Source organism: Nomascus leucogenys, chromosome 2, assembly GCF_006542625.1.
Source record: "Nomascus leucogenys isolate Asia chromosome 2, Asia_NLE_v1, whole genome shotgun sequence".
Taxonomy (NCBI): Eukaryota; Metazoa; Chordata; class Mammalia; order Primates; family Hylobatidae; genus Nomascus; species Nomascus leucogenys.
In genome coordinates, this window is record NC_044382.1 from 73,194,317 (window position 1) to 73,220,230 (window position 25,914).

The 25,914-nt window shown below is 37.5% G+C and overlaps 1 protein-coding gene and 1 non-coding gene across 4 annotated transcripts in view; both read left to right on the forward strand.

The window, feature by feature from the left end:
* NETO2 (neuropilin and tolloid like 2) overlaps positions 1 to 25,914 on the forward strand; it is a 64,685-nt gene that overhangs the window by 2,599 nt on the left and 36,172 nt on the right. The window contains exons 2-6 of one of the 3 annotated variants that reach the window (XM_030797579.1): positions 9,423 to 9,479; positions 12,098 to 12,238; positions 12,896 to 13,144; positions 18,861 to 18,905; positions 18,989 to 19,116. In XM_030797579.1, coding sequence (XP_030653439.1) covers positions 9,423 to 9,479; positions 12,098 to 12,238; positions 12,896 to 13,144; positions 18,861 to 18,905; positions 18,989 to 19,116 — 620 coding nt within the window. The remainder of the gene's footprint in view (positions 1 to 9,422; positions 9,480 to 12,097; positions 12,239 to 12,895; positions 13,145 to 18,860; positions 18,906 to 18,988; positions 19,117 to 25,914) is intronic. The other 2 variants (XM_030797584.1, XM_030797592.1) reach the window with 2 other exon arrangements.
* LOC115832033 lies at positions 20,753 to 20,855 on the forward strand. The gene has a single exon (XR_004027507.1). It is a non-coding gene; the product is annotated as a small nucleolar RNA U13 (small nucleolar RNA).

Below are 25,914 nucleotides of genomic sequence, written 5' to 3' on the forward strand. Positions count from 1 at the left end.
CACTGCGCACCCATTTGTATCACTTGATTTTGTTTTTTTTGTTGTTGTTTTTTTTTTTTACCAAACGCATGTATAATTTATTTAAAAATCAATATTTTAATTTTAAAAAGTTGCCTTTTAAAAAGATACTGGCCTTTCCCATTACTAACTACTCATTGTGTGCCCCAAGGCATGAAGAAGTTTTCCTTTTATCCTATAAAGTGAATTGCTTCAACATCAAAGAGGTTCTTATCTGAAGCAGCTATTGAACATTTACATAATTGTGGACATTACCCACGGAAGCCTTGTTTGAAATATTATGGTCAGTTTCTACTAAAATAAATCATCCATAATGAGTGTGTGAGATTTTAAGTAGAAAGTAATTTTAGTTCTTTAAGATGCCACTGATTATTCTTGTTTTACTTTCAGCCATTAAGACAAAAGAATAACCTTACTAGGCTTTTAAACCTTTCCTATGTCGTTGAAACTAAAAAATTCACTTTTAACGGTTTGTGATCACTCTAGGCCTCACAGAATTTGAGTTAATCTTCTGTCAAGGTTAGCTAAGCATTATAGTCCCATGAAAATATTACATGAGGATTATAAATCCATTTTTTGTTCTTATTCTGCACACTTGCTTCAGGAGAATCTATTCAACTCAGCAATATTCCAAGCTGTAGAAACTGGTTAAATTTGTAATGTAGCAGCAAAAATATTCCTTGGCACTGTATTTAAAAATCTTGTCTGAGACGTATTAACTCGTTTTTCATTCTTACATTTCACCCAGGAACATAAACTACTTATACAGAAATAAGTGTGGTACTGAAAAACTTGTCCTTTAATACTAAAGCCTTGTTAAAAATCAACTTTTTGGCTTTTCCTTCCAGGGTTTGGGAAAAACTATTTTAACATTGTCAGTTGAAAAGTCTTATTAAATAATGGTTTTGTTGTAGTAAATCCTCAACGGCAATCTGGTTTATCTTTCATTTTGAAATTAAAATCACTATTTAGGAAAGACCCTGCACGACAAAACAAGTTGAAATCAAAGCTATTTTCAGTCCTTTTTAGAAAGGATAGAAAAATGATAGACTAGAAATAAAGTTCATATCTGAAATTTTAAAACAATGGACTACCTCCTTCTCTTGGGGTACCACCCATCCAGCACAATCTCCTATCATTTTTCAACTTAAGCTCCTGTAGAATATTTATTTATACTTAGAAATACTCCCTGAGGCACTGGAGATTGAAATTATTATGGTCTTTGAGTTGGAAAGGAGCATCTTAAGAGGTGGTCTAATCCAGTGGTTTCCAAACTTCAGAGGAACTTTTGTGAGGAAGCACTTGAAAAAAAAAAAAAACGGACATTGAACAGAGTTGCTGTGATTGGTGGGAGGTCTTGCCCTCTCAGTCACCTCAAACACCAGGGTGGCTCCAAGAACTAACACTTCAACGGGTTTGTTATATTGCTTCCAAAATTACAGGGTATACTAATCTGAAAGTTCAATCCTTTCTAATCAAAATGACATTAAGACATGGTGGCTTAAATATGCCTGGAGTAACATTGGAAATTACAGCACTAGAAGATACCAAGTAGTCTTTCAGATATGACCTGATGATGTTAGAAGGTGATGGTAGTCACTGTGCAGTCAGGAGGACTGACGTGTAATTAAAATAGAGCTTACAAAAGCGTCATCTCAGATCAGCTCGACTAAGGAGGAGTTTGTCACATTCTGCAGGAAAGAGAAAGCACTTCTGCTATAGAGTTTTTCTTTCTTACTAAAGTGATTGGCATGTCATTAGCATACGTAGGCTGGAGTGATCCCAAAGTTCACCATCCATCTTTGTTCTTAGCTAGTAAAGTATGATTGAGTTTGATTAAATTTGGGTACTTTTTTTGTTCTTTGGAACATAGTTTATCAAAAACAAGTGACTGCCATGTCAAATAGTATGTGGACTCTAATTGAACTCTGTTCTGCTGTCATTATAGGAAATGGTAATGAGCAGAGAGACCAGGTAGGTGGTTCTAGCATCTTGTGTTGGATTTTAAAAGCTTTGTGTTTACCACTGAGTTGCTTAACACAGGAAGACGTAGAAAGAGACACATTTAATTACTAACAAATTGAGCCAGCTTGAGGAAAATAACAGTGGTGGCAGGGTATCTCAGGAGGGTGGGGGGAATCTCAGTTCTTTTCCCATCCCCTGATTTGTGCTCACATTTAAAAAAGCGAGGTCACATGGGTGGCTACTGTTTGTTCATCCAAGATGTGTGCCTGTCAGTTACTGTGCTATGTGTTTGCGGTTACAAAGAAGATGCACTGGAGTCACACTCAGTCACCCCCATGTGTTCATCGTGTCTGTTTTGAGTACTGTTGAGGCCAGTCTTTTAGGCCATGGAGATGCATCAGTGAATCAGACAGACAAAGCCCTTCTTTCTAGTAAGAAGAGACAGACAACCAACAAGCCTCAAAATACCAGGTAATATAATAATGAAATAAAGCAAAATGAAGGAGAAAATGTAGCGCTTATTTAGAAATTGGGAAAGCCTCACAAGACCTGAACAACAGGAAGGAATCAGTCAAAGAGATGCTAGGCCGAAGGCACAGCTGGTCCCTGAGGCAAGAATTAGCTTGATGTGTTTTAAGTGATGGGAAGAAGGCCTGTGTTCTGGTAGAGAGCGCTCGGAAGGCCAGAGAGACACGCAGGCTCCAGGTCACATAGGACCTCCGAAGTCAGAGCAAGGGGCACAGATTTGTTCTAACTATAATGGGACTCTACTGGAGGATTTTAAGCAAGGCTGTGATGTGATCTGATTTGTATTTTGAAAAGATCACTGGCTGCTGTGTACATAATATACTATAGGGACTGTGGCAGAAACTTACAGTTGTCTAGAAATGTCTGTTTAACTATTTGTCAGTAATTCTCTGAATTTAACTGAGTGCACAGTTCCCCAAAATGAAGACTGTATTTCCCAGTTTCCTGTTGGTTTAGGTGACCATGTGACTAAGTCTAGCCAGTTAGATATAAGTAGAAAATGATGTGTGCAACTTAGGGGAATTGTTGTTTTTGTTGTTTAAACTTTTATTTTGAAATCATTGTAGATTATGGGCAAGTGTTTTTGTTTTGTTTTGTTTTGTTTTGTTTTGTTTGAGATGGAGTCTTGCTCTGTCACCCAGGCTGGAGTACAGTGGCACGATCTTGGTGCACCGCAACCTCTGCCTCCCAGGTTCAAGTGATTCTCCTGCCTCAGCCTCCCAAATAGCTGGGACTAGAGGTGCGTGCCACCATGCCTGGCTAATTTTTGTATTTTTAGTAGAGACGGGGTTTCACCATATTGGTCAGGCTGGTCTTGAACTCCTGACCTCATGATCCTCCTCCCGCCTCAGCCTCGCAAAGTGCTGGGTTACAAGCATGAGTCACCGCGCCTGGCCCTGGGCAAGTGTTTTTAAAGAGAGGGAGAATGCCCTTTATCAAGTCGTCATTCTTGATAACTAGAATGCAGACATGGGAGCTATAATGAAGATAGAATAGCTGGCACTCCATCCTCATACTGGACCATAGGGTGACCTTGGAAATGAGCCTCTCACAGCTGGGTAATGAGACAGAAGGAACCCAGGTCCTGGTATTGATAGAGCCTTCACTCTGACGCTTGACTCCCTATGTCCAGCTTGTTCCCATGACAGAGCAATGTATTTCTATCTTGTTTTAAACTGTTAGTTCGGGTATTTCTGTTACTCATGCCAAACCTAATGCTATCATAGAAGTGTACAAAATCAGTATATGAACAAAAAAATTAAAAAACAGATGGAGAGCTGTTGAATGATCAGAAGTGAAAAGTCTGAATGCTGTCAAGTGAAATTAATCTGGAAAGAGTTCCTGGAGAAAGCAGGTTTTAGAAAATGTACTTTCATGGAAGCAAAGAGGTCCAAGGTCCCTGGCAAGTGCAGATGTTCAGAAACAAGAAGTATTTGTTGGACCCCTTATAAGAATAGATAGTAGAACATTCACCTCAAGTTCAACGTTTCCAAAATTGACTCAACTCCTTTTTGCCCACCCCTGCCCTGCCCAATCCATATTGCTCAAACATGTCTCCTGCCACCACCAAAGGAGGGAAAAGGCCACCTCTAACTGTTGCTTTCAGTAATCTGCCACGCTCCTGTTGCGGTGGTTCTCACAACTCCAGCAGCTTCTGCATCACTAGGAAATTTGTTAAAAGGCAGATTCTCAAGCCCTGCCTCAGACCCACTGGATCAGAGTCTCTGAAAGTACTCCCATCTGTGAGTTAATAAACCCAAGGTGATTACGATGCACATTAAAGTTTGAGGACCACGGTCACAGTGATTCAGTTCCCACACCTGGAAGTAGAAATGCTGCTGGGATTTGCATATTTTTGAGCCTTAATATATATTACCAGATTAACCTCTGAAAAGTTGTGCCAGTTTACAATCCAATGGCATTATGTGAGTATGTCAGTTTCCTATAGCCCGACCAACACTAGAATCTGTACCTGTATACGTGTATGTATGTTTGTATGTTTGTAAGGCTGAATTTTTTTAGTTTTGGCACATTTTTATGATGGTCTAATCTTTTTTCCCCCATTTATTATTAGTTTTTATTTATGTGTCTGTCATTAGTAAATGAAGGTGCTTTTCACCCCAAAATATATACATAATTCACCTTTTTTTCCCAATCTAGTATTTATTTTTTGTTTTTAGCTTGAAGGCAAGATCTATTTTTATTTCAAAGAATTAATATGTTATCCCAGAACCATTTATTAAATCCATCCTTTCATCAAGGATTTCAAATACCATGTATATCATAATAAATTCTTGGGGCTGGGTGTGGTGACTCATGCCTGTAATCTCAGCACTTTGGGAGGCTGAGGCAGGCAGATCACTTGAGGCCAGGAGTTTGAGACCAGCCTAGCCAACACAGTGAAACCCTGTCTCTACTAAAATAGAAAAAATGAGCTGGCCGTGGTGGCGCATGCCTGTAGTCCCAGCTACTGAGGAAGCTAAGGCACAAGAATTGCTTGAACCCCGAGGCAGAGGTTAAGTGAGCCAAAATCACGCCACTGCACTCCAGCCTAGATGACAGAGTGAGACTCTGTCTCAATCAATAAATAAATAAAAATTAATTCTTGGATATATATATCTATTTCTGAGCTTTTAATTTTTTTCCATTTTCTTATCTCTAAGGTGCTGGAGAATAAGGACCTTGTCTGTTTGGTTCATTGCCACCAGGAAGTGACTCACTACCTGTTAGACAATGGGTTGCTGCATGTATTTAACAGATCATCTGTTTCTTCCTATGTCATTGCTACATTTTTTAATTACTGTAGCTTTACAATAAATAGATATTATTTTTATTTATTTTATGTGACTTCTAAATTTTCTTTGGCCAATATAACAAAGTCTTCAAGATGAGCATCAGAAACATTTTGTTAAGTCCAAAAACAGAACCCACTAAGAGTTTGATTAAAATATTAAATGTATGGCCTATGGGAAAGACTCGTTATCTTTGCAGCATTATTTTACTACCCAGAAACATGTTACTGCTCTGTTTTATTCAGTATATTTATTATTTATTTTAGTTTTACTGTAGTCCCTTAATAGGTGTAATAATTTTTCAAATAATTCTCTTGAGGTTTTTAGGTTTTCAATAACATCGAAATCTATAAATAATAATTTTGTCTTCTTTCCAGTATTTATTGCATTCACTAGAATTGCCACTATTAAGTAATAGTGAAAAGAATAAATTTGACTTTTTTTTTTTTTTTACAGTGGAAAGTAGGCCTTAAAACTGGAAGGCCTAGGAACAGGATTGTCTGCTTAGAGCTAAAATGACAGTGATTCAGGGTAAAAAGAGGAGGAATAAAGGGAGTGGCTTTGAGGATTGTTTAACAGCCTGAATAGCACCTATCTTTTATCATCTAAGTGACTTCATTTTAGGTCAGATCTGTACACAGGTTATTGTAAGACTAAATTCAACTCTAGAACCAGGAGTAACGTCATAAATGGTGGGCACTACCTTTCTCAAGCATCAAATCACAAGCAGTTCTCTGTACAATCAAATTGCATGGTTAAAGAGTTTAGAATTATTTTTGTGTAGATTTCTGCCTTACAGAATTAGTGCCTTCCTATATACATTATCACTGAATTCAAAGCGTGAGGTATTCCTGTATTTGAGATATTATTGATCCTTTTGGTAAGAGGGAACAGTGGCACCTAGATTGGGAATAAAGACAGAACAAAGAACCACAGAACTGCTTCATGTGCTAAATAATTGCAGGGTTTAGCATTAATGGAATTTGTTTTAATATCTCAGCCTGATTATAACTCAAGCAGTGTACAAAGACCTTGTTATACAACTCAGGAAACTGTGTTTATAATGATACAGAATTTAGAATGGATTAATAGTCACAACTGTATTACCAAAAACTGTATCAGTAAATCTTTCTACCCCTAATTGCTGTGCAGATTTGCCCTATTCTTTATACGTCGTTATTATATTTAGTGGCATAGCTCATTTGGTCGATTGAGTTGTGAATAGCTAGTAATTACTTGAGAAAAAAAGAAAACTGTGCAGCCCTCTAAATAAAGTTGAAAATAATATAATAGGCTATTTGGCCTTGCAACTTTATTTTCAGTATGATTGTTCTACCTTAGTTGTGTATTCTGTGCAAATTTCATAAAGCAGTTATTTTATACAGGCACATTTTTATTGGTCATTGTATACTATAATTGTGCTGGCACAGTTCATCCCTTTGCCATAGTTGCCGTTGCTGTCTTGCCTTCAGTTTGTTGGCCTCTTACATGCCCTGTCTGCTGGCTTTGTGTGGTTATTTGCTTATAGATGGATTTGTAAATGTCAAACTGGTAAATAGTTACACCTGTGATTAAGGAGGAACTGTATACTGAGCACGAAATATTGACCCAGTGGCATATGATCTGAATGATATGCCTGGGGAGATAGTGTCTTCTAATGAGATAAATTGATACAAATGGTTGGGTTATTTGCTGAATTTTCAAATACCTACTATTACCTGACTTTTCTTTTTGATCATAAATCTTCTATTTAAAAAAAATGTTTCAAAACTCCATTCTTGTAATCAGATCCAGTGTAAAGATGTGAAGAGTTAAAGATCTCAGCATAATGTGAGATCTTCAACACTACCATCAACCAAAGAAAGGGAAGAGGGAAATTAACATTATTGAGAAAAGACAGAGGAGACACAGAGGTCAGCAAGGATGCAAGAAACCAAGGATGAAGAGGTCAAAGAATTAGATTTTAAGATACGACCTGAATAACAAGAGCTACCTCTTAACCATTTCTACGTTGGTGACTTTGTTAGTAGACACCCCAGTACGTGCTATTGAGTGAACAGTGGTAACTGTCTACCAACCACTTGCACTAGCAGACTCCAGTGCCTCCACCTCCCTCACCCCTCACATCCTGTAAGTTGCACTTGACTCTACACCTGAACCATGTCATTAGTTTCTCCTCCTTTCCCTTTCCACTGCCACCACTCTGCTTCAAAGATGGTAATGCAAACATGATCACCTTTCCTTCCTAATGATCTTCTCTCTTCTCATTAAAAGTATAGACTCCACACAACCATTAGGATTATTGGTCTAAAACACAGAAGTGATAATACCATACACTTGTTTAAAAACCTACAAGGGCTTCTCATTATAGTTAGAATTCCATACTGTTTAGCATGCCATTCAAAACTTGTTACGATCGGATCTCACCCGACTTTTCTCTAACCTACTATACCGCTGTAGCCTTCCGCTTGCCAACCACACTGTATTACTCAGGGTTCCCTAAAACCTGCTGTAGGTTAGAGCTCATGCCTCCATGTTTTTACTTTTATGTTATGTTATGTTATGTTATGTTATGTTATGTTATGTTATGTTATCTGATTGAGGCATGGTCTCTTTCCCCCAGGCGGTAGTGCAGTGGCACGATCATGGCTCACTGCAGCCTCTTAACTCCTGGGCACTAGTGATCCTCCTGCCTCAGCCTCCCAAGTGGTTGGGACTATAGGCACATGCCACCATGCCTGGCTAATTTTTTTTTTTTTTTCGTAGAGACAGGGCCTCTGGAACTCCTGGGCTCAAGCAGTCCTCTCGCCTCAGCCTCCCAAGGTGTTGGGATTTGCAGGCATGAGCCACCGGCGCCCTGCCCTCCATGTTCTTATTTAAGCTGTTTGTTTCTCCTTTTCCTGGGCTCAAGGATTATAAGGTCCAACCACAGTATGCCTTCTTTTTGGGAGTTTTCCTCATTCTATTTCCCTTAACCCCCAGCAGAATGGACCTTCTGCTTCTATTATGCCTTGTGCATATCTCCTGTTAAACTCCGTTTCACCTTGTATTGTAGATTCAACAATACATTGATTCCTTGTGGATGCTGGTTTGTCCTAATATCCATCATTTATTTATTAGAATGCCTGGCACATAAAAGTAATATACACATTATCTCATTTAATCTTCACAGCCACCAATGAGGTTGACCTATTTATACGTCATCTCCATTTTACAAATAAGTAAACTGAGCTGAAAAGGCCTCACAGCTGGTAGAAGGCAAAACGTGAACCCTAGCCTAGATTCATGAAACTCCTTAAGTCCACACTCTTAACCATTTTGCTCGATTTCTCTCTCCACACCTGTGCATCCTTGGTGCCCGCTCTTCCGTGGATACTCTGTAAGTGCCTATTCACTGAATGAATAACTCCAGTTCACACAGTAGTTCAGGACAGGCTGGCAGTGTGGTTTCCATTGAAAGGGAGAGTGCACCATCCATAAAAATCTTCAAACCACATACACAAAACAATTCAATATGTTGTTGATTGGGTCTCAGAAATGTTCAACATGGAAAAAAGCTTCAGTGTTAAATACGGCTAGCCTTTGTAGCACAGAGCACAGCATAGTACTGCACAATGATAAGACAGTTTGAATTGATTTCTAGGAGACTGCTGCCCCCTTACTTCTGTCTTGATTATGAATGTTCTCAGAAAACAGATATAATCTAATTGAACTTTCACTGCCATAGCACATTGCAGAGCCAGCTATACTACATGTAGACTTTGAGATGGACTACAGTAAATAGAGGAATAGTTAGGATGAGCAAGGTCTGTTGCAAAAAACAAGTGTTGTTTTTTTTTAAAACAAAAATACCTATTAAGTCGAAAAATGCTTTAAATGCCATGTATTATTAAATGCTTATAAATGAGTACAAAACCACTTGTCTTTTCTTGGGTTATCTTAAGGGTTAGGTAGCAAATCAGAGCATAACATTTAATGCTTAAAGATCTTCAGAGTGAATTTTGAGTAATAAATAGTGATTTTAGTTAATCTTTTTTTGTCATCCAATTTTCTTTATTCACTTAGTAAAATGTAGTATAGATTCAATTTCATAACTTTTCTTCTCTGTTATTTCTCTAGTGTTGTTAATAACAGTACTGGTAGTGGAAGGGATTGCTGTGGCCCAAAAAACCCAAGGTAAAGTACTTATATTGGTGACTTACTGCATGTTTAAGACAATGGACTGGCTTATTTGAAAGGATTGCAACTTTTGGGTGCTATTTCCATAATCCCTTTGGGGTGTTCCAGTGACCTAAGGCTTTCTGTCAACCCGTCAGCCTCAATTTAACTGGGTTTAGCTGCAGTTAACTAGAGTAAATTGTCAGCATAAAGTCTTGCCCTGATAAATTTTTAAAATTGACATCACTAGTAGCTCCTAGCATACTGTGGATTATGTCCAAAAATTAAATGAGATTTATATTTTATCACTAAGCAAAAATAAAAGTCCCTTTTTCTAATTTAAACAAATGAAACACTTCAATTAATATCTTATTCAAAGTCCTTTGGTCCTGTTCTTTTGTCTTGATTTATGATTGGTGATTAGCTAGTGTGATTCTTTTTTAGCCAGATTTTTATGTCTGAATTTAGTACATTTCCAGTGTAACCTTGTTTGTTTTTTTATTTTCATCTAAGTAATACATACACATGATAAAAATCAAAGCATTCCTAAAAAGTTAATTAGGAAAAATGAGTTCCCCATCTTGCCCTACTTAACTTCCTGCCCCATGGAAATAATCACTCTTAGCTGATTCTTTTGGTATTTCCCTTCCTTTCTCTAAATAACATGCTGTATTGCTACTTCTTGGTTATTTCAGTTTTAGAAATCAGATAATGATTTTTCACCGTAGAAGAAGAGAATTTAGCTCTTTCACCTACCGTCCACCCCATCCATATATGAGTGTTCTCGTACCTTGCATTTGTACCACCCTTCTCAACACAGTTCTGTCGTAATTCTGGTTAACTCAGTATTCAGGATTTACATTAAGTCACTCATTCAGCTGAATTTTGTCTTCAGGAAGTTTTCTTTTTTTTTTTCTGTTTTAATTTTTAAAATTCCCTTTCCTCCATTTTCTCTCTTTTGCCTTTTCAGGAAATCTATTATTTTACTTGGTTATGGCCCTCTTGGTTTTTGTTTCTGGCTCTTTTGTTTTCCATCTTTTTGCTCCACATTCTCTGAGACTTCCTCAACTTTACCTCTAAACCAGGAGTTAGAACACTTTTTCTGTAAAGGGTCAGATCGTAAGTATTTAAGGTGCTGTAGGTCCTACAGTCTCTGAAGCAACTCTTCGAATTCCTCAACTCTTCTGTCCTGGAACAAAAGCACACAAATGATGGGGATGGATATATTCCAGTAAAACTTTATTTATAGCAGGCTCCAGGTCATGTTTGGCCCAGGGTCATAGTTTGCTGAGCTCTGCTCTAAATGTTCTGCTGATTTTTTCATCTCTTCTGTTTTTGGAAGCTTTTTTGGTTCTGTTTTCTGAATATAATATTCTGTTTGTACACTATCTTTGTTTTTGTCTTATGGATTTACTTGCATTTCTTTCTCAGGATGTTAAATGATTGTTTTGTGGTGGTGGTGGTTTTTAAATATTTTTCTTGCATAGTCTTTATCTCCTCAGAGTTGGTTTTCTTCAGTTTTGTTTTGTTTTATTTATTTATTTATTTATTTATTTATTTATTTATATCAGAGATTTACCTCCAATGTCTGGTGATCCTTGAGGGCTCATATTTTAAGAGGGGCACCAAAAACTGATCGTTAACTGTCTGCAGGTGTGGGCAAGGATCAGTTACTGGCTCTCCCCGTTGACAGATCTGACATTGGGGAACTCCTGCATCTGCATCAAGCCTTTCCTAGGGGCTGTTTCCATTCCCAGAGAAGAATCTTTTCTTTTCCTGCTTAAAGGCTCAATATCTGACCAGGAGGCCTTTGTGGAAGTTAAGCAGGAAACGAAGGCTGGGACATGTGCTAACATTCACTCATCTCCCTGTTTTCATTCTCAACTGTGCCTGGTGTCCCCTAGTCCAGTAACCTTGTTGTTTTACCTTCTGCAAAGAAATCACCTTTAGTGTTCTGATGTGGTCGTAGAGCTGCTAGATTTGTGGAGGAGGAAAGGGTACTGAAAATCCAACTCATTCTAAACAGACTTTTAACTAGCCTCATGTTTTTAAAAAGCCCAATTTCACTCACCACCTCCCACCCCACTTCCTGGTACTGCCAGTTGTTACTGCTATATCTACCCCTCTCTATTTAAGAGTTTATACCCTTTTAAAAATCCTTTTATTGTTGTTTAAGTGGAGTTTGAGGAAGGAGCAGAGCTACATGCATGTGTTTAGTCTACAATCTTCAACTAAAATCTCTCTGTAACCTTTGAATCTTCTTTCACTGTTGTGTTAAACTATGAGGGCCCCATATCAGAGATCAACTCCTGGGATGCTTTTATTTTTCGGTTAGAACTGAATTGTATTGCATCTTACTGACTTAGATTCCCCCATATGGTTTTGCCCTTTCTTAAGTGCATATAAGCCCTTTATTTCCCTGTTCTCTTACACGGCAAACTTGTCCTCTCCCAGCAAGTTTTCCCTCCCTCTCTTTCACTTCTGTACTCAATTTATTGTGCTAAATTTGACAGTGGTTCTTACAAAATTTTATATATGTAGCAGAGAGTGAGCAATTGTTTGGAAAGTGGTGGGGGAAAGAGAAGAATGATTCTCTATTGCTGTAATGAGTGTTTTAAATGCCGTTTTTCCCTAAGATGGACAAAATATTGGAATTAAGCATATTCCTGCAACCCAGTGTGGCATTTGGGTTCGAACCAGCAATGGAGGTCATTTTGCTTCACCAAATTATCCTGACTCATATCCACCAAACAAGGAGTGTATCTACATTTTGGAAGGTATTTGACCAATTTCTTTTATTGGATGAATTTTTACTTTATTGTAAAACTAAATATGTTGGTAAAATGACCTATGTAAACCAGTTTGAATGAAATTTAAACATGTATTTGAATTAAACTATAGTAATGATAAGTATTTCTGCATATTGAATACATTAACAAGATACTAGCAGAAATGTTAGGGAATGTTTGAATCTCCCAAAGTATAATTCAACTAGGTACATTAGTATATATGAAAAACTTCTTTCTCTGATAAGAAACTTAAACTTACTGGCATCCCTTATAAGGCTTAATTCAAATTTATGTCCACATAAGTGAGTTCTTTTCATTTCTTCTGTTTATTTTTCTGTGTATTGTGGTATATTGTATCTTGAACTAAGTAAGTATTAGCTTCTTGACTCTTCAGTTTGAATCACTCAAAAATATTTAATTTAGTGGATAGCATATGCCAAAGGAAAAGATTACTATACTTCTACAGAGTAGCATTATTTTTAATGTAAGATACAACATTTATCATGACTTGTATAGCAATTCTCACTAAGACCTTTGTCTGTGAAGCACTTAGCAGAACAGTTGTTCTGCTTTTCTCATTTGTGTCAATACATTTATATTCTTTCTTGTTCGTGTTGCCCTGATTTGCTTACTCTTATTTTCTAGCTGCTCCACGTCAAAGAATAGAGTTGACCTTTGATGAACATTATTATATAGAACCATCATTTGAGTGTCGGTTTGATCACTTGGAAGTTCGAGATGGGCCATTTGGTTTCTCTCCTCTTATAGATCGTTACTGTGGCGTGAAAAGCCCTCCATTAATTAGATCAACAGGGAGATTCATGTGGATTAAGTTTAGTTCTGATGAAGAGCTTGAAGGACTGGGATTTCGAGCAAAATATTCATTTATTCCAGGTAAAGAATAAGTTATCTTTTAAGTGGTTGGGCATCTCACTCTAACTCTGATTTTAGAATCTTAAGGTTAGAAAAGAGATTAATTTGGTCAAGTTAATCAAATCAAGATTTTAAACAAATTAGCAAAGTCAAGGGGAAATTAGTCCATGAACAAATAAGAAGTTAATAGAAATTGGACATAGAAACGTATCACTTGGGCTGGGCGCGGTGGCTCACGCCTGTAATCCCAGCACTTTGGGAGGCCGAGGCGGGCAGATCACGAGGTCAGGAGATCGAGACCATCCTGGCTAACAAGGTGAAACCCCGTCTCTACTAAAAATACAGAAAATTAGCCGGGCATGGTAGCGGGCGCCTGTAGTCCCAGCTACTCGGGAGGCTGAGGCAGGAGAATGGCATGAACCTGGGAGGCGGAGCTTGCAGTGAGCCAAGATCGGGCCACTGCACTCCAGCCTGGGCGACAGAGTGAGACTCTGTCTCAAAAAAAAAAAAAAAAAAAAATATCACTTGAATTTTGAAGCATATCGGAGATGGTGCCACATTTTCTTAGATTTTTTTCTGTCTTATAACACATGCTCAGGCTAACATTTAAAATATATTTAAAAATAAATAGTTTTAAAAATAATTCAACAAATTGTCTTGTTTTCAGAATTCCCACAAAAATTGTTTTGTATGATTTTTCTCATTTAGCTGTTAGAATTAACCACTCAACTGAATAAATACTCTAGAATATATTGAGCAATAGAAAGAATACTGCCCTGCACTTGGATGTCAAAGATCTGGGTTTGAATTCTTTCTCTGCCTCCTAATAGCTGTAAGACGATTAAGCACAGAATTATGCTTGAGATTGGCCATTAGTAAAATGGGAATGCATGCTGTATTAGTTTACTGATGCTGCCATAACTAATTACCTCAAATTTGGCCACTTCAAACAGTGGAAACTGATTTTCTCGCAGTTGGGGAGACCAGAAGTCCAAAATTGAGCAGGGCCTCGCTCCCTCTAGGAACCTGGGGGAGAATCCGGTCTTTGCTCCTTCCAGCCTCCAGTGGGTGCCCCAGCATTGCTGGGCTGTGGCTGCATCACTTCATTCTCAGCCTCCCTCTTCACAGCTCTTTCTACTCTTTTCAAGATCCTTAACCTAATGGCATCTTTTGTCTTGTAATATTTACTCTTTAAAAAAACTGTGTGTGTGTGTGTGTGTATACACCCTACTACTCACAGGTTATGGGGATTCCAATGTGTGTATATTGGGGGGCTACTGTACCATCAGCCTGCTCCACCGTGTTACCTGCCCCACAGTAGGTGAGAACACTCTGAGAACTGTAAAGCCTTGTCCAGTGTGGCATATACATATCCCTAATGCAGAAACACAGAGATGTGCAAGTTATTGTTCCTGTCTTCACCAAGCTTACACACTAACAAGATGAAAAAATAACAGTAAAACAACTGTGTGATCTTTCTGATTTTATTTATTTTTCATGCAAGAAATTTAATTGGAAAAAATTAAAACATTGAAATGAAAAGAAAATATCCATAATCCTTCCACCCTGTATATAAAATCAGTGTCAACAATTTGGTGTATGTCCTTTCCAATGTTTTTCTGTATCTGTTTCTTTTGTTTGTCATACAAGATTGGGATTATGGTACACATATAACTTTATTATCTGCTTTTTTGCCTGAAAAACATAAACAATCTTTTTTTCCCTGTCAGTACTCATGTAGGAAATTTTAAGCTTTGCTTCAGTATTTATCTGCTCTTTTTAAAATTTTTTTTCTATAGTCTCCATAGCCAATCAAGTATTTATTTGCACAATGCCAAAAGGATATTTCCAAAAAGTCAAATTTGTCTAATAGACATTATTTTTTAGAACAGTTTTAGGTTCACAGCAAAATTACACAGGAAGTAGAGTTACCATAAGCCTCCTGCCTCCCTTTCCATCAGCGTCTTGCACGAGAGTGGTGCATTTGTTACTAATGATGAGCCAACATCCATGCATCATTATCACCCAAAGCCTGTAGTTGACATTAGGGTTCACTCGTGGTAGGGTGTGCTCTGTGGGTTTTGATAAATGCATGATAACATGTATCCGCCCTTACAGAACCATACAGAACAGGCCCACTGCCCTAACAGTCCCCCGTGCTCTGCCTGTTCGTCCCTCCCTTTCCCCAAACCACTGGCAATCGCTGATCTCTTCAGTATCTCCCTAGTCTTGCTATTTCCAGAATGTCATGTAACTGGAATCATGCAGTATGGAGCCTTTTCCAGTTCGCAATATGCATATAAGTTTCCTCCATGTCTTTTTCTGGCTTGATAGCTCATTTTTCACACCAAATAATACTTCATTGTCTAGATGTACCATGGTTTGTGTATCCATTCTACTGAAGGACATCTTGGTTGCTTCCACATTTTAGCAATTATGAATAAAGCTGCTATTCATGTGCAGGTTTTTGTGTGGACGTGAGTTAATTCATTGAGTAAATTCTAATACATGCCACAACATGGATGAACCTTGAAACATAATGCTAAGTGACATAAGCCAGATGCAAAAGCACAAATATGACTCCATTTATATAAGGTATCTAAAGTAGTAACATTCATAGAAACAGAAAGTGGAATGGTTATCAGGGTATGTGGGGGAAGGGGGAAGGTGAGTTAATGTTTAATAGGTGGAGACTTTCAGCTTGGGATGATTAAAAATTCTGAAAATAAAAAAATGGTGATGGTTGTACAACATTGTAAATGTGCTTAATGCCACTGAATTGTAAACTTAAAAATGGAGCCAGGCGTGTGGTGCACACGTGTCATTCCAGCTATTCAGGAGGCTGAGGCTGGAGGATTGCTTGAGCCTAGAAGTTCAAAGTTATAGTGAGCTATGATTGCACCACTGCACTCTAGCCTCGATGACAGAGCAACACCCTGTCTCTTAAAAAAGATCAACATTATGAATTTTATGTTATATATAATTTACCACAATTAAAAAGTAGTAGCAGCCAGATGTGGTGGCTTACACCTGTAATCCCAGCACTTTGGGAGGCTGAGGTGGGTGGATCACATGAGGTCAGGAGTTTGAGACCAGCCTGGCCAACATGGCAAAACCCCATCTCTACTAAAAATACAACAATTAGCTGGGCGTGGTGGTGCATGTCTGTAATCCCACCCACTTGGGAGGCTGAAGCAGGAGAATCGCTTGAACCTGGGAGGTGGAGGTTTCAGGGAACCAATATTACACCACTGTACTCCAGCCTGGGCAACAGAGCAAGAATCTGTCAAAAAAAAAAAAAAAAAACTAGTAGCTAGTAAGCTGTTTTTTCACAGTGGCAGGGAAAAGAAAGATACATAGGATATCCTGCCTTGTGAAATAGTCCACAGGAGTTTGAGAACCAATAGTTTATATCAGAATGACTGATTGGATTAAATTGGTCAGGTATTTTATTTTTATTAACTAAATCAACTAACTGAAATAATTAAAACAGTGTCATGAAGACACTGTTAGAATAGATGGTGGCTGCACATAAGTTTAGACTACTTGACAGAAAAAGACATCCGAAGAATACTCTTATTTGAATAATGTTTTTAAATATTTAAAGACAAAGTCAGTCAACTTCATATGTAAAGATACTTTGGAGTCAAGTAGCTCTTTTTCCTCTGTTCATGTTATAAATCATGAGAGCAACTTTAAATGGCTTATAGTTAAAATATAGACAAAGTATAGTAAAATGCTTAGGATTTCTAGAGTATAATCGCCTTTCATTTGCATTTTATAGTGCTTCACAGTTTTGATAGACATATTTAATTTTGTGCTAATGACAGTAATATCAGGAGGATTATGTAATATTTTACAGATGAGGAAACTGAGTCAGATTAAGTGATTTTCTTAATTCATAGAATGGCAAATCCAGGACTAGATTGCAATTCACTAGGCAATACTTCCTACTCTATCATGTTGCCTTTATAATGTAGATGAGGTCACATTGGAGAAAAGCCTTATTTAAAAAAATGTGAATGAGGAGTCCACAGTTTTATCACTAAAAGAGAAAACCAACACGTCAAAATAAATAGGCAATGTATAATTAGCTAAATATGTCTCTGTCTGATGTTATTTCAAGTCGTTAATAAAATTTTGTCTAGGAGGTGGTAAATGTGGAAGAAACCTATTAACAATGGTGAGAAGTTCATATTTTTTTAATGAAATTCTCTACTGAGGCAGAGGCTCTTAATGGGTTGTTAGTTCCTGGATGTAACTGGGATAATTATGGACATTTTAATGCAATAATAACAATATCCTAGATTTCTGAAATACATATGAAATAGTTCTGATTAATCTGCCAGACAGTTCCTGTGATTCCCCTCCACCATGCTGTTTAAGATTTAAATTTCTCTTTGACATTTCTCTGCAAAAGAGCCGAAGCGTCTATTGTCCTCTTTCAGCAAGGATGAGTTTTGTTTATAAAGTTAAAAAAGAACAGTTGCTGAGATATATTCTACATAAGCTAATAATTTTTTTCCACGTTTTAAAATATGTAATTTGATGACTTCCTAAAGTATCTGGAATTAAAGACAACAGTTTTAACAGGAATTGAGCCTCTAGTTGTACACAATTAAATTGCGTATTGAAACAGACTTTCTAGGCCGGGTGCGGTGGCTCACGCCTGTAATCCCAGCACTTTGGGAGGCCGAGGCAGGCAGATCACAAGGTCGGGAGTTTGAGACCAGCCTGACCAACACAGTAAAACCCTGTCTCTACTAAAAATATAAAAAATTAGCTGAGCATGGTGGCAGACGCCTGTAATACCAGCTACTCGGGAGGCTGAGGCAGGAGAATCGCTTGAACCCAGGAAGCAGAGGTTGCAGTGAGCCGAGATTGCGCCACTGTACTCCTGCCTGGGCAACAGTGTGAAACTCCATCTCAAAAATAAATAAACAAAAATAAAGACATAGATTTTCCAGAAATCTGAGACATTTTAGACTACCCAGCAATTTTTTTTATTCTGGCAGTTGGGTATATACACAGGTTCTATCTGAACTTTAAATAATTTTTTAAAGATACCTGTGTTTATAATTTCTAAAACTTTATTTTTATTGTGGTAAAAAATACACATAACAAAATTTACCCTTTAACCTTTTTTTTTTTTTAAGACTCATTTTGTCACCTAGGCTGAAGGGCAATAGCGCTATCTCTGCTGTCTGCAGCCTCAACCTCCTGGGCTCAAAAGATCCTCCCAGGTCAGCTTCCCAAGTAGCAGGGACTACAGGCATGAGTCACCATGCCCAGCTCTCTTTAACCATTTTTAAGTGTGTAATTCAGTGGCATTAAGTACATTCACAGTATTTTGCAACCATCACCACCCATCCATTTAAGCCAAAGTTTAGAAGACAAATTTTAATATGCTTCAGCAGAAAGGAACTTCATTCCTTTTTAAGGCAGAATAATATTCTGTTATATTGTATATGTGATGTTCTGTTTACCTGTTCAGCTCTGACAGCTGATGTGAGTTTGCAAGTAGCATAAATAATTCACTATGGAATCAGAAATATAAACATGATTAAATAAATGTCGATCCTGTAAGTGAGCTCCTTAATGACCAATGATATGTAGTTTTCACCAATGAAAGCTTCTCTTACCTTGCTGTGAAATGGAGCGTTAGATGTAATGTAAGACATCGAGGCTTAAAGTAACTATCTCAGTACCAATGACTTTCTTCTTTTTTCTGTTACAGATCCAGACTTTACTTACCTAGGAGGTATTTTAAATCCCATTCCAGGTTTAGTATATTACCAATTGTTCCTCTTGGCATTTTTGATCAGTCTTATGTTCCTTTGAACACCTTTCATGTATTCCTTCCAGATTGTCAGTTCGAGCTCTCGGGAGCTGATGGAATAGTGCGCTCTAGTCAGGTAGAACAAGAGGAGAAAACAAAACCAGGCCAAGCCGTTGATTGCATCTGGACCATTAAAGCCACTCCAAAAGCGAAGGTATTATTATGTATTGAGTCGCTTCAGAGAAGAACATCATGAAAAGGCATGATTTGCAAAATGTGTAATTTTGGTTTGTGTAAATATTTATTGACTACACAAACTGATATTGCAACTTTTTAAAATGTATTTTATTTCACTTACTTTATTGGCACCTACTAAGATCCCAGCATTATTATAGTTAAATAAACTGGAATTCCTGAAATTCTTCAGGAATATTACATATATATTAAGATTCTCAATTATAAAAGATTAAGATTCTTAAGACCTGTTAGTTCCCAGTTGGTGAGTGTGCACATTGATCAATATGATTATAGATTCATTAACATCTTTATGAGGAAGAAAATAGGCTACAAGAGGTGAAAATGTGTTCTCAAAAGTTACAGAGTTGGTCGTAGCAATCTAAAAACGAAAACCCAAATGTGTCGAATCTGTTCTTACCCTGCTGTCCTCTGCTACTCATGGGGTGCTTTTATTGGAAAGAACTGCAGGGAAGGATGTTTTTAAATAACTCTGACAGATTGAGATTGGATACTTTTGCATTTAATGTATACTTCTAGGAATATCAACAGAGTTAAAATTATATTTAATGCGTATTATGTAAAAAGAGGGAAAAGAGGAGAGAGTGAGGGTGGGAAAACATACCTCTCAAGAATGATGAAAATCAGATTTAAAGATTGGGTAATATGATAGATAAGGTAACCTGAAAACCCATCTGCTAGAAGACACGTGGAAACATTGGGTAAAATATGACAAATAATTCTTTTAAAAGCATATGTGTAAGCTCCAGGAAGGAGAAAAAGAAGGTAATGCTTATGGATGAGAAATGAAGAGAGAGAACTGTAAATTAATAAGCTGAAGTTGATGTTACAAATGCCCCTGGCTGACTTTCATAACCTGTTACTGCACAGAGGTAGACATACTGGGAGCTTCCTTTCAATTCCCATACTGAGAAAAGAAGAGTCCTGGGGTTCACCTGGCCTTTGTGGGACTCACATGAAGCTGGAGCCCTCAAAGGGAGGCAACTCACATGAAAGCATAGATTAGATTAGAAAAAATGTTTCACTACCACATGCTGATGACAAAGAAGCTTGTTTTTCTGGGTTTAGTCTCAGGGTGGGGTTGGAAGTGAGGCTGGGGTCCCCCCTTGCTTTATACTTAGAAACCCTGCCTTTATTAGGGTTTGAGGAATGAATTTACATTCCCTGCTCAACCCAGGAGTCATGAAGTCCAAAAACTAACAGAATGGTCCTGGGTGCATTAAACCTTTGAGTCACCTGGCAAAAATCTAAAAGTCACCAAGAAAGCTGCAGGGTTGGCATGGATAAAACACTGCTGCAGGTCAGCTCACAGCCTGCAGATTCTAAAACCCCTATGCTCACAGCCCACCATGGGTACGAGTTCACCGACATAACAAACAGGAAGGAGTTCCTTAGATCCCCAAGAACTTGAGGGTTTCACATATCCTACAAGAAGGAAACAGAGATGAGAAAGAAAAATGACCACGTCCATTTTTAAAATAACCAAATAGGAGGTCTATAAGTTAAAAGTATGGCTATTAAAAGATATATCTGAGGAAATTACCCAGAGTGTATCGCTGGAAGAGGTGGCAGTTTATTAGGATTTTCCATAACTGATACTCTGTAGTGTGTAAGTCTGATGCCCAGATGGTCATGCACACATGTGACGTGCGCCTCCCTCCAGCCTTGTTACCATGTCAGCACATTGCCTATCTGACGTGAAAAGGAAAAAAAAAGAAAAAAAATTCAAGAACTGATGAAAAGCATGACACAGGGTGACTCCCAAGCAGGAAAAAACAATTTAAGTGACACTGACATTGTACCCCACAGAAAAGGAGAAAAGTTTTTAAACAACAGAGAAAATAGTCTACAAAAGGATGCTATTAAGATTGACACCAGAATTATCAATAGCAAAATAGAAGCCTGAAGACAATAGAATAATGTCTTCATAGTGTTAAGAGTGTTCATTGTCATTTAAGAATGAAGGCAGTGGCGGGGATGTGGGGATGATTAATGGGTACAAAAGTATAATTAGATGGAATTAATATCTGGTATTTGATAGCACAACACAGTGACTACAGTCAACAATTAATTGTACAGTTTAAAATAACTAAGCATAATTGGGTTATTTGTAACACATGATAAATGCTTGAGATGATGGATACCCTATTTATCCTAATGTAATTATTATGCACTGTATACCTATATCATGATAGCTCATGTACCCTATAAATACATACATCTATTATATACCCGTAAAAGTAAAAAATAAAAGAATGAGGGCAAAATTAAGATGTTTCTCTGCAAAATAATAAATGAGTTAAATGCTACAGTTAAAATCCAAATATATCTTATTTACAAGATAATTACAGGAAAATTTGAAAATACAAAACTAGGAAAGAAATAACAGACAAATGTCAAAAAAGAGCTGATGTAACTATTAAAACAAATCAAGAATGTCTGTATCTCACTAGATAAATCTCAGGTATTAATATAGCCTTAAAATGCACAAAACATAGATTGTTGATTGTCAAGGAAAATTGACAAATCCACAACACAGTCGGTAATTTTTTTTTACTTAGTAATTAACAGTTCAAGCATACAAAAAGTTAATATGGCTCAAAAGATTTAAATCACACAGTATGTGCTTAATGGACACAGTATCTTGCTCCCAACATCCAGAGAATAGGCATTCTCTACTAGCATTCATAAAACATTCATCAAAACAGATACACGTGCTCAGCTAACAAGGGAAGTCTGAACATATATGCAGAGCATCCTGTGACAAGTGCAATTAAACGAGAAATCAGCAACCAAAGATTACTTTAAAACTCCATATGTTTGGAAATATAATAATATACTACTTAGTAATTTGTAAGTCACAGAAGAAATCAGTATGGAAATTTGAATACATTTAAAATGCATTAATGAAAATACTACATAAAAAAACTGGGGTACAGCTAAAACAGTACTTTGAGAAAAAAGACTGAAATTTAGTAAGACTCAAGAAGTTAAAAGAAAAACAAATCCAAAGAAAGGGCAATCATAAAACAGAAATTAAAAAAAAAATGAAGATACAAAAAGAATAAATCAGTGAGGCCTGACATCGGCTCTTTGTAAAAGGTAACAACAGGCAGACTTCTGCCAAGATTGATCTAGAAAAAAAAAGACATAAATAGGCCGGGCACAATGGCTCACCCCTGTAATCCCAGCACTTTGGGAGGCCGAGGCAGGCGGATCATGACGTCAGGAGATTGAGACCATCCTGGCTAACACGGTGAAACCCCGTCTCTACTAAAAGTACAAAAAATTAGCCGGGTGTGGTGGCGGGCACCTGTAGTCCCAGCTACTCAGGAGGCTGAGGCAGGAGAGTGGCATGAACCCAGGAGACAGAGCTTGCAGTGAGCCAAGATCACACCAATGCACTCCAGCCTGGGCAACAGTGCAAGACTCTATCTCAAAAAAAAAAAAAAAAAGGAAAAAGAAAAAAGACATAGATAATATTAGAAATGGAAAAGTTATAAATCAACTACAGCAAGGATTTAAAACTATTATGAGACAAACCAAGTAGAAAGTAGACCTGCCGAACAAAAGAGGAAAGAAACTGTTTCTTTAATAAATAAATGACAATGGGGGAAAAAGGAAAAACAAGAACCTATAGATTAAAAGAGATATAAAAGTCGAGTGAACTTACTGATTCAAACAAACTATAAATGGAGGGAACTGATGACAGTAAGAGGCATTTAGAAGTTTGAACACTGGTATTTAATATTAAGTTATATATTTGTTTGGTTTGGTAATAGGATAAAGGTTATTTTTTAAGTGGCTTTAGTGATACTGAAATGTTTACAGATGCAATGATTTAATGTCTGAGATTTGTCTCTAGTATGTAAGAGGTAGAAGTGAGGAGAGACAGATAAGTTTGGCTAGGTTATAATTGTTGAAGTTGGAAGCTGGGTACACAGATATATTTTGTCTGTTTTTGCATATTTGAAATTTTAATAAATGTTTTAGACTACCAAAAGAGAATTTTATAATGATTTGTCAGTAGATTTGTAAAGGGTATAAATGGTGATGTTTGGAGAGTATGGAGGGAATCCCTGCTTTTTTGTCTCTTAATCAGAACTCACAACAGGTTGGGAGACTAAAATTCTAAGGAAAACTTGTCTTTCTGGCCAGAGGAACTAGATAGAGGAGACCATGTTGTCATCTGGAGAATATGAAAAAGTCTTGGAGAGGAGAGAACTAGAGCAGGGAAGTACTAATGCAGGCTTTCTTTCTGAGGTGCCTGTGTGTGGAACAGATCCAGGGAAACGTGGCAGCAGTGTTGGGAACCACGTTACAGTATAAACCACCTCTAAGTCCCTGAGTGTGTCACACGCTGGGCAAGCCTACCCAGCACAGCAAAGTCTTTGAACGTTGGGACCACCACCCAAACAAAGAGAGACAGAATTTGCAGTCTGAACGCAACTTAGTTGATTGTCTGCAGAACCAAAACAAATAACAAAAAATGACATACTCCAGGGGATTTTTTAACAGGATCCAAGTCACACACAGCATAATATTTAAAATGTCCAAGATACAATGAAAAATTATATACAGCGAACTAGGAAAATCTGGTTAATTTTTAATGAAAGGCAACCAATAGATCCCAACCCTAACCCAAATATTAAGAACTATCCAAAAATCTTTTTTTAATTTAAACAAATGTTTTTAATAGAAATGGGGTCTCACAATGTTGCCTAGGCTGGTCTCAAACTCCTGAGCTCAAGTGATCCTCCTGCCTCAGCCTTCCAAAGTGCTAGGATTACAGGTGTTAGCCACCATGCCCAGCCAGAATTATCAAAAATTCTAAAGCAGTGATAGAACCATGCTTCATGAGATAGCAGTAAACACTCTCAAAGAGTAGGAAAATAGGACTCAGCAGAGAAATAAACTAATTTTTTAAGTGAAAAATCTAGAACTAAATGAAAAATCTGAATTTTTAACAAATAATCACTGTATGAGCTCAATAGGAAAAGGGAGAAAATAGGAAGTCACTGAACTTGAATCAGTAGAAATTATCCAATCTGAAGTACAGAGAGGAAAAGATTGAAAACAAAGTAATTGAAAACTGTCTGTGGGACAGTTTCAAAGGGCCCAACATTTGTGTTATTTAAGTCCTAGCGGGAGAAGAGATTGGCACAGAATAAATATTTGAAGAAAAATTGCTAAAAAGTCCCAAACTTGAAGGACATATATCCACAGATTTAAGGAGCTCAGTGAACACCAAATAGGATAAACAAAAACAAAAAGCAATACCTGCACACATCAAAATCAAATCACTTGAAACCAAAGATTGGGATCTTGAGGTCTACCAGAGAAAAATGATGCATCTTGTATAAGGGAGCAGTGATTTGAATAGCTATTTTTTCTCTTTAGAAATGATGGAAGCCAAAGGTAGTGAATCAGAATCTTCACAAGCTGGGGTAGGCAGTAAGGGGAACTGTGATGCAAAACTTCTTTCAAGAATGATAAAACTAAGAGAATTTATCACCTATGCACTTGCTATAAAGGAAGTTATTTAGATAAAATAAATGATACTAGAAAAAATCATGAAACTTCATGAATAAAGGGAAACGAATGGTAAATATCTGGGTAAATTTCAACCATTTTACCAGTATCAGGAATGAAAGAGAGAATATCACTACAGACCCTACCAACTTTTCTTTTTAATTTTATTATTTTTATACTTTAAGTTTTAGGGTACATGTGCACAATGTGCAGGTTTGTTACATATGTATACATGTGCCATGTTGGTGTGCTACACCCGTTAACTCGTCATTTAGCATTAGGTATATCTCCTAATGCTATCCCTCTCCCCTCCCCCCACCCCACAACAATCCCTGGAGTGTGAGGTTCCCCTTCCTGTGTCCATATGTTCTCATTGTTCAATTCCCACCTATGAGTGAGAACATGTGGTGTTTGGTTTTTTGTCCTTGGAATAGTTTGCTGAGAATGATGGTTTCCAGTTTCATCCATGTCCCTACGAAGGACATGAACTCATCATTTTTTATGGCTGCATAGTATTCCATGGTGTATATGTGCCACATTTTCTTAATCCAGTATATCGTTGTTGGACATTTGGGTTGGTTCCAAGTCTTTGCTATTGTGAATAGTGCTGCAATAAACATACGTGTGCATGTGTCTTTAGAGCAGCATGATTTATAATCCTTTGGGTATATACCCAGTAATGGGATGGCTGGGTCAAATCGTATTTCTAGTTCTAGATCCCTAAGGAATCACCACACTGACTTCCACAATGGCATTCACAATTGCTTCAAAGAGAATAAAATACCTAGGAATCCAACTTACAAGGGATGTGAAGGACCTCTTCAAGGAGAACTACAAACCACTGCTCAATGAAATAAAAGAGGATACAAACAAATGGAAGAACATTCCATGCTCATGGGTAGGAACAATCAATATCGTGAAAATGGCCATACTGCCCAAGGTAATTTATAGATTCAGTGCCATCCCCATCAAGCTACCAATGACTTTCTTCACAGAATTGGAAAAAACTACTTTAAAGTTCATATGGAACCAAAAAAGAGCCTGCGTCGCCAAGTCAGTCCTAAGCCAAAAGAACAAAGCTGGAGGCATCACGCTACCTGACTTCAAACTATACCACAATGCTACAGTAACCAAAACAGCATGGTACTGGTACCAAAACAGACATATAGATCAATGGAACAGAACAGAGCCCTCAGAAATAATGCTGCATATCTACAACCATCTG